This window comes from Drosophila rhopaloa, unplaced genomic scaffold, assembly GCF_018152115.1.
Source record: "Drosophila rhopaloa isolate 14029-0021.01 unplaced genomic scaffold, ASM1815211v1 contig_167, whole genome shotgun sequence".
Lineage (NCBI taxonomy): Eukaryota > Metazoa > Arthropoda > Insecta > Diptera > Drosophilidae > Drosophila > Drosophila rhopaloa.
Window position 1 is genome coordinate 10,391,889 of NW_025335047.1, and position 15,331 is coordinate 10,407,219.

At 45.3% G+C, this 15,331-nt stretch overlaps 1 protein-coding gene across 9 annotated transcripts in view; it reads right to left on the bottom strand.

Moving 5' to 3' along the window:
* Positions 1-1,469: 1,469 nt before the first annotated feature.
* The window catches only part of LOC108044636 (unconventional myosin-XVIIIa), a 32,641-nt gene continuing 18,779 nt past the window's right edge, over positions 1,470-15,331 (bottom strand). For 2 of the 9 annotated variants that reach the window (XM_017123713.2, XM_044458698.1), the window contains 8 exons: positions 10,349-10,483; positions 10,058-10,285; positions 5,712-6,080; positions 5,364-5,642; positions 3,001-3,959; positions 2,561-2,944; positions 2,321-2,494; positions 1,470-1,811 (listed from right to left, as the gene is read on the bottom strand). In XM_017123713.2, the coding sequence (XP_016979202.2) occupies positions 1,619-1,811; positions 2,321-2,494; positions 2,561-2,944; positions 3,001-3,959; positions 5,364-5,642; positions 5,712-6,080; positions 10,058-10,285; positions 10,349-10,483 (2,721 nt within the window). In that variant the 3' untranslated portion in view covers positions 1,470-1,618. Of the gene's footprint in view, positions 2,495-2,560; positions 2,945-3,000; positions 3,960-4,220; positions 4,539-5,363; positions 5,643-5,711; positions 6,081-7,191; positions 8,976-10,057; positions 10,286-10,348; positions 10,484-12,968; positions 14,829-15,331 lie in introns of those variants that run through there. The other 7 variants (XM_044458699.1, XM_017123708.2, XM_017123710.2 and 4 more) reach the window with 7 other exon arrangements.

Sequence of the window (15,331 nt, forward strand, 5' to 3'; positions counted from 1 at the left end):
TTTGATTGTTGTTCCTTGATTCGAAACTTAGGCCAAGGAAATTAGGCATTAAAGATTATCAACATTGTTTGATTGAAAAAGTGGGATGAAAAAGGGGAATATACGGTTATTTAGATCCTGCGATTCTTGAGTTTTTATTTTAAGAAAAAACCAAGGTCTGACACTTTACATACATTTTACAAAAGTGAGCAATGTGAACTTCCCCAAAAAGTATGCTACATATTAAGGTAACTATTTACAGATCAATATTAGAAAAAACAAGAAAGGAAAGCTAACTTCGGGCGGAGCCGAAGTTGAAATACCCTTGCAGAATATTCTGCAAATTATATTCTCCAAAATATTCATATGATGCATTCTTAATACTCATAAAAAATCCCAACTTCCTAACTTTAAAAACACCAAAGTTATGGCATTGCCGATCAATCAGTTATATAGCAGCTATAGGATATAGTCGGCCGATCCTTATGAAATTTGGTCGTCGTATTGATTGGCCAAATATAAACCCATAGAAAGTCCCAACTTCCTAACTTAACAAACAGCAGAGTTATGGCATTTCCGATTAATCAGTTATATGGCAGCTATAGGATATCGGCCGATCCCGGCCGTTCCGACTTTATACTGCGTGCAAAGGAAAGAAGGGTGTGTGCAAAGTTTGAATTCGATATCTTTAAAACTGAGAGACTAGTTCGCGTAGAAACAGACAGACGGTCAGACAGACGGACAGACGGACATGGCTATATCAACTCAGGAGGTGATCCTGATCAAGAATATATATACTTTATAGGGTCGGAGATGTCTCCTTCACTGCGTTGCACACTTTTGACCAAAATTATAATACCCTCTGCAAGGGTATAAAAACAATTTATTAAGAAACCAATCTATTCAGTTTTATTTCTAAAATTATAATACCTTTGCGAAGTACACACAACCAATGAAAAATACACTATTTGAGTTTTATAACAATATATTTATTTGTTTATGTTCGTTTCGTTAGTTTTTATAAGTTTTTTTTATAATTTTCATGAACTTTTTTTAGTTTTTTAATGATTTCTGCAAAATTTCGTATTCCAATATATATTACTGTCTTTACTTATAAGATTTTCTTTTCAATATGAGATGAATGACGCTAATGACGTTGTTTAATTACTGATGTAATGATGGGGACGATGATTCGTATAAGAATATCAGTTATTTGTAAAATACTTGGTTTTGTGGGATTTAATTTGATTAAAGATTCAATTTATTGCGTTTGCATACACTTGCCTATGATTTTGAAACGCGTTTAACTAATTTCATTTAAGTTGGCTATAGGATAATGGACTATATTCTATATAGGCTATAGGTGTTAGTTCCGTTTTGTTTTTGTTTGTTTTGAGAGAGATAAAACATGGTTAATCACTTTTTATTTAGGGACTGTCGCGCAAATTAAATTAACTACGATTTAGCATTACCTTTGAATGCCATTAGGGTTCATATAATGTATTATCATGTAGCTATATTTCGATAATAAATAGTTAAACATATTGAACTAAACAGTAATCAAATAATAATGATAAACAACTAATAAATATCCAAAAAATAAAAATTACAAATTACAAATAGCAGCCCCAATATGGATCTACGGCTTGGCCAGCCCAGCATCCTGGCCGTTATACTGGCTCGCTGGCACTGTTAATCCCATCCTGGTCGATGCGGCCGCCGCTGTTTTGGCCGCTGCTGCAGGTTTTGTGTCCGGTTTGTTGGCCGGTATGGCTTTGGCCGCCAGTGCCAGCTTATGAATGTGTGGCGACGATGGCGACGTCACTGTAATTCTACAATAAGAAAAAGCTAATGGTTTACACGCACACACAGGCGGAGGAGGAAGGGGCGGGGTTGTTGTTGTTGTTGCGGAGCGGAGCGGGGGCGGTTCAGCGGATCAGAGCGGAGCGGAGTGAGGATTTGTTGTGTGTTTTGGTTTGTTGTCACATACGCATTAACATATTTACACGCATCGTTTGTTTTGGGGCGTTTGGTTTTTATGGTTTTGTTTGAATTGGCAGGAGTCATTGGAGAATTGCAGCGTTAAAGTGTTGGCGGCGGTTGACGATTTGGTTTTTGGGGTCGTTTGTGGATGTGGATTGTGGCGGATGGTTTGCATGTATGGTTTAATTATTTAAATTAGATAAGCCGGCAAATAGCAACAGACCTTACAGACTAGCTAACTAGCGATAGGCATATTAAGAGTCAGACAAATAGAGGGTGAGAGAGTCTATGCTGGGTGCTTGGGCCTTAATGCTTGTGCTGCTTTCTGCTGTTCGAGTTGACTTCGTTATCAGCGTACCTAGGGCTGTTGTCGTCCTTTTCAAAGACCACGGTGCGGGTAGAGCTAACAACGGAGCCACCTCCGCCGCCAATGCTGCCGTTTAGAGATTGCTGTGAGCTGCGCTTCACATGCACTGGCCGTAGACGATCCTCCAGATCGCTGATTGAGCCCACCGAGCTTAGGCTTTCATCACTGGAATGGGTTAAAAGTAATTGTTGGTTTAACTTCAATACATAATTTTTAAATGGTTCTACTCACCTTTCGCTCAGCTCTTCCTCGCCCTCCTCCTCCATGGCCTGCTGAAGATCCGCTATTCTCTGCAGAGCCAGGCGCAAATCGTTCTTTAGTGCCGCCCCCTCGGACTCCATTTGCTCCATCTTCTTCTCGAGGTCCTTGCGTCGCGTCAGTGACTCCTGTTCGCGACTGGACACCGTGTGGAACTCCTCGCGCATGTCACGCAGACTCTTTTGCGACTTCTTGATTACGTCCTGGGCCTGCATCTCACGCATCTTTGACTGCGTCACCTCATTCTGCAGCTTCTCCAGGGCCTCCTTGTGACGGTTCACCTGCACCTCAAGACGAGCACGAGTGGCTTGCTCCAGCTCGAGGCGGGATTCCAGTTCCTTGGTGCGCAGCTCCAACCTGATCCATTTATATAAATTAGCAAAAATTATATTTATTATGCCACCTCCACTTACCGTTTTGACATCATAGCCATAGAGGGATCGCCCAGATTCTCCACGTTATCCAGGCGATGTTGTAGCTCAGCCACTTGCTCCTTTAAGTTGTTGCGCTCTGCTTCCATCTCGTTCAGCGTGAACTCAGCCTCGGACACGTTGATCTGCTCAGTATTTAGTTGCTTCACCGTGGCGCTGTACTTCTTCATCAGCTCGCCCAGCTCTTCTTCGTTCTCCTCGATTTGAGCCTGTAGCTCAGCGCGATCCCTATGTGCGGCGTTGGCTCGCTCCTCAGCGTCGTTCCTTGCACGATGTGACTCCTCGAACATGGCCTGCACCTCGGTCAGTTCGGCTTCGGCTGTTTGCCGCGCTTTCATAGCCAGCGAACGAGCGGATTCGGCATCTTCCAGTTGGTTGCGCAGCTGTCGGATGAGCGTCTTCCCGGGCGTGTCTGCCTTGAGTCGCTCCAACTGTGTCTGGGCATCCTTGAGCAGGGCCTTGTACTTGCGTAGATCACGTCGAAGCTTCTGGTTTAGGGCTTCCTCGGCGTCGCGGTCAACACGATCACGATCCTCCATGGATGAGAGTCGTCGCTCTAATTCGTGCTTTTCCCGCAGCAGCAATGTCCGCTCTTCGTGCTCCGTTTCCAACTGGCACTCGAGAGCCTTGATCTTCTTGTAGCCGTTGCCGCGTACCTCCTCCAGCTCCTCGTCGCGCTGCTGAGACTCACGTCGCGCCTCCTTGCGCATCGTCTCTAGAGACATCTCTAGGCGCAGCTTGGCCTGCTCGAGCAACTGTATTTGGCCGGCCATTTCGTCCAGTTCCTCTTCCTGCTCTTTGGCCCGACGCTCCGTTTCATTCTTGGAGCGCCGCAGCTGGGCGAACTCCTCCTCAGTGCCGCCACCAAAGGTCATCTCCTCCAGTTCGCGTTGCAGTGAGGCGAGTTTTTCCTCCTTGAGGTCAAGATCCAGACGTGTGTCCTATTAAATAAATTAATTAAATATAAATAATTGTTTAAAGAAACATTTCATGTTTAACATATTGAAGTTGGACTACATCCAAAATAAATCTGTATACCTAAACTATTATTTTAAGATATCTTAAATCTTGCACAATTAAAATTAAAGTACACTCTAATATAAAACACTAAGTAATCAACTGAAGCCTCTGTCCATTCAGTCAGCTTAATTGCTTCTGTTTTCTGGAGTTTGGAGCTTGGCTTTGTGCCCATTCGGACTCACTTGAATCAGCCGAGTGGTGTAGCGGAAACTCATAGCTGTACTGGGCTGGGAAAATTCAGTTTCTGTGTCTGTGACCCTCGGTTTATGCTATCTAAATCGCAGTGGCCAGTTCAGTTATCGCACGCCATGGAGGCTCTTCCTCTTCCAGCTAATTATGAGTATCGAAAGCGTAATGAGAACGCCGCCAACGTTTTAATTTCTTTTTGCAGGCCGAACAATCGGAACAGACAGGCACTGGGACAGACGGAGGCGGAGGGATCAGACAGAACTATGTACTCCAGTTATCGCACGTTGACGTTCGTCGAGCTACTGTCGAGCGGAACCGTGAAGAAAGCAGCAAAGCGGAGATCCACAAATGTGTAACCAAAAGGCCGTCACAGAGATTCAGATACAGGGCGAAGAGAGAGGCAGAGAGCCTCGAGTACAGGCCGATAAAAACATGAAACCCCAAGAACTGAGAACAGAGAACCCATAACTGAAAGATCTCGGAATGGAACTATGCAAGAGAGCGTGTCGCACATGCCGCACATGCGCGCATGTGTCGTATGCTTGGTGTGGGCAGGTAGGCAGTCTAGGTAGAGTGAAGACCGTAGAGCCGCAGAATGTGCATGGGCAAACAAGACGAACGAGTTTCCGAGTCCGAGATATCCAGTATCTGTATCGGTATCTCGGCTGCAATGTGCGCACCGTGTCGCCACTTGCTTAAACACTGTGCAACCAGAGGTTTTTAAATGGCATTTTAATTACCTGAACTGAATGCCATTAAAACCATACAATTGGGAGTTATTTCTTTAAATTTGTAACAAATTATATATTTATATTTTCAGAGAGTCTGTATGGTAATAATATAAACAAATTTAATTTAACCTTTCCCGTAAATGAACATTTGTTATGCTTTTATCCGAATGTCCAATAAAACAATGCCGAAAATACACTTGTATTGTATCACGAATATTAAGTTGCTTGTGATTATTTTAGCCCCATAAAGATTCTCGGATATATTCTTATTTTAAATGTAAACACTAAAACTCTTTGTTTATCAGTGTTCTAGAAATGTTGCTTTAGCAACATGTTGCCTGATACACAAGGCACCGGCTACATGTTGCCAATACCAAAGGGGACAATGTTGCAGGGTGGACTTACCGCCAGAGTCTGCTCCAACGTAAACTTCTCCGCCTGCAGGACGTCCTTCTCGCGGCCGTAGCGTTCCTTGGCCTGCCGCTCCTGACGCGCCGCATCTTGCAGCGACTGGCACTCGGCATCGAACTTGCGCTGCTTCTTCTCGAGCAAATTGTTGCGGGCATTTTGCTCCTCGAGCAGCATGCGCAGATCGTTCATCTCGTTGGTCATTTTCTGTGCCTTGCGCTTCCATTGGCCCACAACCTGACGTTGCTCCTCAACTTCTTCGTAGGCATCGGAAAGCTAAAACGGAGCATTGAAACGGTTAAGGGGTTGTTGTAAAGTATACAATCTGGTATCAATCGAACCAACCTTCTTCTCCAATTGCTTCTTGAGCCCGACCAGCTGTTCCAGATCGTGCTCATGCTGCGTGTGCAGTCGCCGTTTGGTGAACTCCAGTTCGCGGGCCACCCGCTCGTACTTCAGCTTATAGACTCCGCCGCCGCCGCCATCCTCGTTCTCTGCATCTTCGTCCTCGGAGATGCCGTTGAGATCGGACTTGGCGCATATCAACTCCATTTCTAGCTTCTCAGTCGTCTCCTGAAGGTTTTTCACCTTGTTCGCCTGATCACCCAGCTCCTTTTCCAGCTTCAGGCGCTCTCCGGTCTCCGCCTCCAGCCGCTCGGTAGCTATGTGAGCAGTGGATCGCTCCTCGGCCAGGTCCACCGTCAGCTCGGATAGCTGCAAAGATTTAAAGCCATTCGAAAAATATAGAACATTCATTTTTAATTATGTGCCAGTTTTCTCAAGGAATTTATTCTCATATCATTTGACTGTTTGTTTTGTTTCTACGATTTCGATTTCTTTCTGCCATATGTCCAAACAAGTGAGATCATTATTTATAAAACGCCTCGGTCGGAGTGCCGATATTTTGTAAATTTTGAGATACACTTATTGAACCTTGACCGGCGGAAATGCGTAAAGGAACCACTTAGTTTCATTTGTACTTAGCTAATAAAAAGTTTATCTTTTTATAAACTAAATTTTATTTAAATTGTTTAATAATTTTTTCTGAATAACAAAACATTATGAACTTTATATGTTTAAATACTACAAATCAATGACTAAAGCAATACCTATTTAAAACGAATGTTTTATTTATGTCAGCTGAAATGTTTCAGATCCCATGACGTCGTATATACTAGAAACTAAAAAGAAAATGAAAACAGTCGCAAGAAAAATTGACTTAAGATCACAAAATGCGACAAGGAAATTACTCATTTAGTGGGATCATTTACCAAACCATAGATCAAAGCATATCTGTCAAAAATACTACTACAATTCAATATTTTTTCCATGACGAAAATCGAAACTAACTCAATAAACTGTAGAAGGTCGGTTCACTGCCCTGTTAAAAATGTTGAGTCTAGGATTCAAACTTTCCGAATATCGGAACTTTTAGAAAATATTTTGGAGAACCTATTTTTCCAACCCACCTAAACTTTTGATTTATCTTATTTTGCCGCAAACGAAAAAAAAAAAAAAAAAAAAATATTATGGATTTTAATGTGGAACATTCCCTCCTGCCTGAAAGAATTCCGCCGTGTGATTCACCCAGTACGCGATCCCAAAAATAGATCCACATCCAACTCAGGTGTGGGGGTGGACGGAGGAGCTTTGCCGCTGTCAATGTCAGCGCAGCATGGAAGCCCCCATACCATTTGCCGTGGTGTTTGTTTAGGAATTTAATATTTATGAAGAGGAGACATCATCACCCCCACTCATAAAGACTTAATAATGGAGAGGCGGGAAATTGTGTCAACGACAAGCTCAAGGTTAGCCCAACTGATACCTCATCATCCTCCTCGCGAATGGTGCGATCATCATCATCGTCATGGTCTCCGTTGGTCAGGCTAATGGTGGCCACCGAGGATTCCCGATCCCGGTTCACAGAGTTGCCGCGCGACGTTGGCGTATGGGGCAGCTGCTTGGCCAGCTGGAAGGCCTTGGTCAGGATGTTCTGCGAGGAGCGAGTGCGTCCCACCGATCCGCAGCGTTCCATGCTATTCCGTTCACGCTGTCGCTCGATGAGTGAGATGGTGTCATAGTCATCGTATCCGGAGCAGGTGCTGCCCGGAGTGGTGCACCGACTTTCCGATCCTCCTGCGCGGAAACTGTTGCTCGTCGTCCTTCGTGTCCTCCTGCCCATGGCGGTCCACTCCTCCTGCACATGATCGGTGCGCTTCAGGAAGTTCTGTATCTTTTCGCTGAGATAGGCGGACGAGGTGCGGGGATCCTCGAACGAGGGTGAGGCACGCATCGACTGATGCACCGGCTGCCGCTGACAGCCGAGCACAAAGGATAGATTGCCATCAAAGACCACGGGCGAACTCTCCAGCTGCCGCATCTCGTAGGGATCAACTCCTCCCGATCCCCGGGTGTAACTCTGCGGGAAAACCCTTCGCGGTGGTGTCTGCAGGCGTGAGTTTGAGTTGTAGTTCGAGATCGACGACTGGGTGGAGCATCGCGAGGATACGGAGTAGGCCGGACTGGGTGAACGGTTCACCAGGCGAAGACGATCACTGTCCGCTCCTGTGGGTGAATTCAGTGGCAGTTTCAGCGAGATCTCGTACAGGCTTTCAGAGTCCTTATTACCCAGCAAGGATGAGGAAAACGACGAGCTGCCGCCACTGCCACTGGTGGTTTTTGAAGTGTATTTGCTGGTGGTGTTTTGGGTGTTCAGTGTGGTTCGTGTGGTGTGGCCATTGCTCAGCACAGGACTCTGCTCCCGCTGCTTGGGCAGCAGGCGGAGCTGCTTCCTTGCTTGGCTGGGCGGTGGTTTGGGTGGACGTGCCAGAGGGGCAGACCCGCTCAGTGTAGAATTCAGTGAGGAGCCGCTGCTGTTGTTGGAGGCAAGGACTCCTGATCTCGACCCGCCGTTCATGGCTGCCAGTACGCGGGCCAGAAACTTCTCCTTCTCCAATCGGTCCGATTCTAGAGGGCCTGCTTCCTCATCTCCTGAAGCTGCAATGTCAGCAGTAGCCTCATTAGCAGGCGACAGAGGAGGCATGGGTTCGGATTAGTGGCAAGCGGGGCAGGAGGGGGTTAGAGTGTTTCGTTTTGGGGTGTTGGCTCTGGGGTTTGTTTCTGTGCAAATTTCCTTGGCCAATATTTGTCGAATTTTGGTTTCTGTTCGCAAGTTTCGAAATTTTTGTGTCGTTTTGTCGTTGTTTGTTATATCAATCGTTTTTTTTTTTTTTTTTTTTTTTTTTGTGGATTCTTTTTGTGTGTCGGTGGGGATTATATTATGCTAGGGGCTGTCAAAAACTTGAGACCGTTGATGCAATTTAAATTTATCTCGGACTGAATTTTTGTGTGACTTGTTGTTGCTGCATTTATTTCGGCCGCAGCACGCGCGCGCTTCAAATTGCCAGCAGATTTTCCTTTGTTTGCGCTGGCTTTTATTGCTCTTGGCAGCGATTTTTCACACACGCACGGCAGGGAAACGAATCGAGACAGATCAGATCAGATCAGGTCGGCTCGGTTGGGCTCGGATCGGATCGGATCGCATCGAATCTCCCGGACACGGCGCCACAGGCCTCAGGCGTACGCGACGTTTGCTCGGCGACTAAGTGATGCGTACGGGTTTCGCTTGATTCTGGCCAGAGGAAAAGCTCGCCGGCTACTTGCCTCTTGCTTTTTTGGCAAACCAATAGCCAGAGAAATCTCTTTTTCCCCAGAGAGGAGAGGCGCCATCGAGCCAAGTCAATTGCAACATCGAAGCAGTTCCGCCTATCGCATAATCTATGGTCTGACGGTTGTCTCTTGATTGCGGCCAACTGTTGATCCAATAATTTGGCAATCTTTGGGGGCATTATGTAAACCCTATCGCATCCCAGCTGCAACTCAATTGTAGCGCTACAAAGTATTATTAATGATCTTTTAGAGCATTTAAAAATACTTCTGGCTATTCTGGTGTGCGATATGTGCGAAACATTGCCTTAGCATCCACATCGCATCCCATCCATCTCCACCAGAATATATACACTCGCACAGACTCTCAGAGTCAGAGTCAGTTGGTGTTCAATGCCCAAAATGCTATTTTTAACCCACTTCAAAAACAAAATAACACAAATGGGGAATGGAAATCCGTTGGCGAATTGTGCATCTTTTTCACGCTTCCTAAGGAAACAAAATCAATCTCCGAATTGATGAAGCATTTAACTGATTAAGCAGAAAATCTTTTAATTAACGGGCTATAAAGATATTCATTGTATATTTTCTGTATCTTCAGGCAGTTTTAAAATGTTGCTATTTCAACCTGAGTTGAGTCAAAGTTCATGGAATTTATTAATCTGTAAAGTTTTAGTCATGGACTCTTATGAATTATTGAGCAATAATACATATGCACCCAAACCCTTCAACTATTTTTGAAGGCACAAGATAATAAACTGTCAAGCTATCTGTTTTAGATATATATAGATTTAAACACCAAATATAAATACATATTTTTCTTGAAACAGAATATGTTTCTTAATGAAGAACCCCCGCTGCAATACAATCTAAATATATTGAGCATTTTTCATTTTCTTTTGGCGCCCCAGATATTTAACCGTTGCCAACGCAAACATGACCACGCAGATGACTTGTCATGTCATATGGCGCAATTTTAATTGCAGATCCATTCGGTCACTTGTCCATCAGAAGAGTCGACTTACCTTGGCTTCCAGCTTTTGGTTCTCCGCCTTGACCTCGCTGCGATCGCACTCAATCTTCTCCAGTTTGGCTCGCAGCATGATCAGCTCCTCATTGGCCGTCTTTAGCTGCTCCTCGGTGCGGTGGACGTTGAGCAGGGGAGTGACCCGGACCAGGAGACGCCACCAGGGCCAGTCGCGAACGGCAAGGAATGCCTTAACATTGCGTTGAATGCAACGAACTGCCAGTTCCTTTACGAAAAATAGAATAAATTACAAATTGCCACTTGGCTCTGTGTTTGCGTTTGAAATTACCTGTACTCGCCGCTGGGACATCTTTTTCCTGGCCAAATAGCCGCGACAAAATGCTTGCAGTTGGATAATGCGATCCGAGAGCAGGACATCGCGCTTGGCTTCCAGATCACTAAGTACTCCTGAGCGGAAGAGAATCTGAAATAAATGAAATACATTTTTATAGAAGAGTTGGATTCTAATTATCTAATTTTAATTGAAACATTTAATATTAATAATCTTTTTAACAGTTGTGTATTTTTATTGCTTCAATAAAAAACTAATTATTATTGAATAATTTTAATTGTGTAAACGAAAGTCCCTACTGATCGAATTGTATAGGCTAACAGCATCTTATAACAAGAAACATGTGTGCAATACTGTTCACATTTATTTGCGACCCAATTTCAGAGTGTTTATCCCAAATCCATACATTACGGTCTTATTGCTAAGTCAGCGTTTGTTTAAAAACAAATTGAAAACAAAACATTCCTTAGTTGGTGCTATCGACCGACTTATCAAAACATTAATAAAATGCCCTCATAGAGTGAGTAACTTGCTCTCAGTTTGTTCTGAGATATCAACATTATGAATCAAAATTGTTAATTCATGAAGCATCGCTTTTAATCAGCTCAAAACTAAGTAAATTCGTTAAGAAAAAAGAGTTTGATTTTACTGATTAAATAATTTCTTATAATATTACCTTTCCTTCTTGTTAATTATGACTCAACATAAGAAGTCAGGTGCACAATCAAACTCAAATATTTAAGAGTGGAGCGGAAAGGGAGAAATCAAAAAACAAAACAAGAGAGAACGCTATAGTCGGGTGCCCCAACTATCAGATACCCGTTACTCAGGTAAAGGGAGTGCGAGGGAGATGGAGATAGAAACTTTGATCACGCATAACTTTTTAACGAATGGTCCGATTTGAAAATTTTCTTCTACATTTCGATAGGTATTGATAAACACAATAAAACTGCATTTTTACTTTTCCGAAATATTTAAATTTTTAAAATCGTATATAAGCCATTGTGGGCGTTAAAGGGGGCGTGGCACCATTTTGAAACAAACTTGCGCTGCGTAGGAACTTCTAAAATCTACATGCAAAATGCCAATCTTCTAGCTTTTATAGTTTCCGAGATCTCAGCGTTCATACGGACAGACAGACGGACAGACAGACGGACAGACGGACAGACGGACAGACGGACAGACAGACGGACAGACGGACATGGCTAGATCGACTCGGCTAGTGATCCTGATCAAGAATATATATACTTTATAGGGTCGGAAACGCTTCCTTCTAGCTGTTACATACTTTTGCACGAATACAATATACCCTTTTACTCTACGAGTAACGGGTATAATCACATTATTCCAAGGAAGTGAAGGTCAAGGTGGGCTGACTTAGCCCAGACCATGCAAATGAAGATACAGATTAATGGAGAGGCGTAAGAGGGGAAAATACAAATTATGAGCAATTTGAACACCTGCTCGCGAAAAAGATGGCAAACTCTTACAGGTGTGAAAGTGTGAAGATGAAACGGCGGCAGCAGAGGGCAATGAAAACGAAATTGTAAACAAGATATTGCCATAAAAGCAAAAAAACATCACTGGAGTGGTGCTGGTGCCCTCCTAATGGCGGTTCATGCAGGTGGAAGTGCACACAGTCGAGTAAATATATCCGTGGCATATGTGTTTAGCATATTTAGGGCCACCGGGTTCCCATACAAATTAGCTGATGAAAAGACGCACCTTCGAGGTGTGGCCCCCATCGCAGTCCGTCTCTGTCTGTCAACGCCGAATTCGCGACCGAGGCGAGAAACTATTTTCTCGAAATTTTAATTATGCCCGGCACGTAGACAAAAATGAAAGTAAACCAATGTGAAATGGCAAACTAAACTGTCTTGTGCCGGCGATTGCTGAGTGTGTGTGGTACAGTCATCACCTGCTGGTGGTTGGATGCATGGACACTCGGATGTGACCATTTGGACACTGGGAGTGGTTGGTACCGAGCGATAAAAAGCCAACTGAAGTGTTCTTCCGTGTGCCTCAAGCCACCGATTATTTCTAATATCGGACTTGGGGAAAGTCTCTCACAAGAATGTCAAAAGATATTTATTGATCAGAAGACCATTTAAAATTTTAAGTATTTAAAATTTAAAGTATTCTAAAAAGAATAACATTAAATAGAATGGAGTTTATCCAGTGAAATCTGGATTCTCAAGTTAACTCAATACTAAAATGGTTTAGATAATTATGTAACTAAAATACCATATAAAGTATATTTTTCTAAAGCCTTATATATATATTTTTTTTTTAAACAGAGTGGCATAATAAACTCTCAATCCCAGAAACTAGCTCCAGAAACCAGATGTTAGGACCTCGTATATAGCCAATAGAGGAAAGTAAAGCTAAAGCAGTAAAGGGGTAGGGATAGTGCCAGAGGAAAGGAGGAAAGATAAACCCATAGCAAGTGGTTTTGTACAATAAATATTTATTCCATTTACAGCATACGTTGGATAGAGTTAGATATAGATAGAGGCAAAACAGTAGATACAGCTGAGAGTTAAGATTGGAGTGGCTGGGGAGGATCGGAAGCGGGATCGGCTCTGCCGCTGCCAAGTCAGTGCAGCCGCATAGTTACCTCTTTCGTGTAGGTGGGATAGATCTCCACCTGGGTCTGGATGCAGCACACCGCCTGCACCTGGGCCACCACCTTGCTGGCCACCACAGTGGGGCAGTGCGTGGTGGCGTTTGCGCTCTGTTTCTCAGCCGCCGCAGCTGCCTCGAATTTCTGTAGCAGCTCCGCGATCTTGTTGGATTTGCCACCGCTCTTGGCCTCCGGTAGTTGCTCTTCGGCCTCGTCGCCCTCGGATTCGCAGAGACTACCGGTGGAGTTGCTCGTGGAGGTGGATGTGGAGAGCTGCGGGTTGCTAATGTGTCCCGAGTCATCGGAGTCCTCTTCTTGCTCCGTCCGAATTTCCTTTGTCTGTTTCTTCAGAGGCTGTTGCGTTGTGGTCTGTACCTCCTTCACTACTTTCACTAGAAGTTCCTGGTTTTTGTCGGAGGTTTCGCCCAGCTTGGGTGGTATTATCTTGCAGGACTCCAGTTTGGGTCTGCCCACCTTTTCCTCGTTGGCGTAGTGCAGCTTCTGTAGCTTCTTTTTGTTCCTCACCAGCTGCGAGTGCTCCTTGGTCACTCCCCGACTTCCGGTTCTCTTGGGCTTAGCACTCATGCTCTCCACCTGACGCAGGATCTCCTGACCCTTGGCCAAACACTTGACCAGCAGCTCATCGCTGTTTGCATTCGGAGATTTTGGTTTTACAGCTCCTGGTTTCACGGTAGAATTGGATCGCCTGGTCGTTGGTCTCGCGGTGATTTGCCGCTTCTCCAGGCTGGAGTTGGCTCGCTTAGGCATGGTCACAGCAGCCGAATTGGCAGCTCTTGGAGGTCCCGAAATATTCAGTGTCAGCATGGAGCGAGTCCGCTGTTTACTGGCTGTCCTCAAGGAAATGGGCTGCTCCAGGCAGAAACTCTCACTACGCTTTCGCAGACTCGATTGTTTGCGCACAGGTATCCTGCTGCCACTCAGGTCACTCAGGGAATTGTATCGTGAATCGCCTCCACCTCCGCGTAGTAGCAGGACTGATCCAGCCAGCTCCGGGGACTGGTAGACCTGCATCCTGGTCCTGCCCATGCTCAAGGTGCTGTGTGACTTGGCCAGCAGGGGCTGGCGATCGCAGAACTCCGCAGGCGGAGCGGGCAACTCGTCGGGTGGGGCTAGTTTCATACCCTCCAGCGGCGGATACTCGTTGAGTATGTGATCGAAGCTCTGGAGTACCTCGTTCAGTTTGCTCTCATCGTGAGCAACCTTCTCCAGTTCCGCGAATATCTCATCCTCCAGCGATTGCTGGGCCAAGCTGAGACTCAGGCTCAGGTGACTTTCCTCATCGCTGTCCACATAGCTGCACACACTGCTGGTCATTTGACTGGGTATCTGGCTTTGCAGGGGAACAGGACTTGTGGGCACTGCCTTTGGTGTGTACTTGCCACCCACACATCCTCCATCCACCGTGCAAAGGGCACTCATGGATCTGGTATGCTTACTTCCTTTATAATACAGTTTGCCACTCAACTTGGGCGTTAGATTATCCTCGATTTTATGGCGTATTTGTGAGAAGAACTTCTTGCCCGCCCCCAATCCATGCTTGGGGGCAGTGGGCGTGGCAGGAGCAACAGACGGTGGATTGCTCCGCACCTGGCCCAACTTGGACTTGACCGTGTGCTTGTACATTGCTCCGAGATTATGTAAAGCAATTGTCCAGCGACTGGCGACGGCGGCGAGTAAAAGTGCATATAATTTCGCAATAAATTGCAGTTTCCTTTTCAATGGTCGACGGCAACTGGCCACTACTTTCACGGCTTGGGCGGCGGCAACTCTTGTGCTCTCGGATGTGGTATGGTGTTTTCTCTTCGGGCTCGGCGACGCAACTGAATTGGCTGGCCAAACAGACGCAGTCCGAGTCCAAGCCAAATGCTGGCTCTGCATTCGAAAGTGGCTTATCGAGAAACGGGCTGGCACATAAACAGAGCTCAACACAACACAAACTTGGCTGAGGTCGCGGTCGTTGGTAATTGGCCGAGGGAAAGGGGCAAGCGAATGCACCAAACCAAACGGCCACCGAGCAGCGAACCCCAACAACCAGGCACCGATCCTCAGGCTGGACCAATGATGCTAATTACCAGTACCAACAATTGGCCACACATGCTCGACTTGCGGCTACCCAGCACAATTAGTCACATCATCGCCATCAAGGCAATCACAAAAAGAAGAAAAGCGAAACAAGTGAGGCAATGGACTAGGTCTGAACCTGCCCTCGGCTGGTTATTTATGTTTCCAATTTGCCTTTTCATTGCCAGCAATTGGTCCGTCTACCTTACAAAAGATTCAAAGAGATCCACGGAAGGGCAGGGCAAAAGTGCCATGCGCATTGGGGACAAATAAAT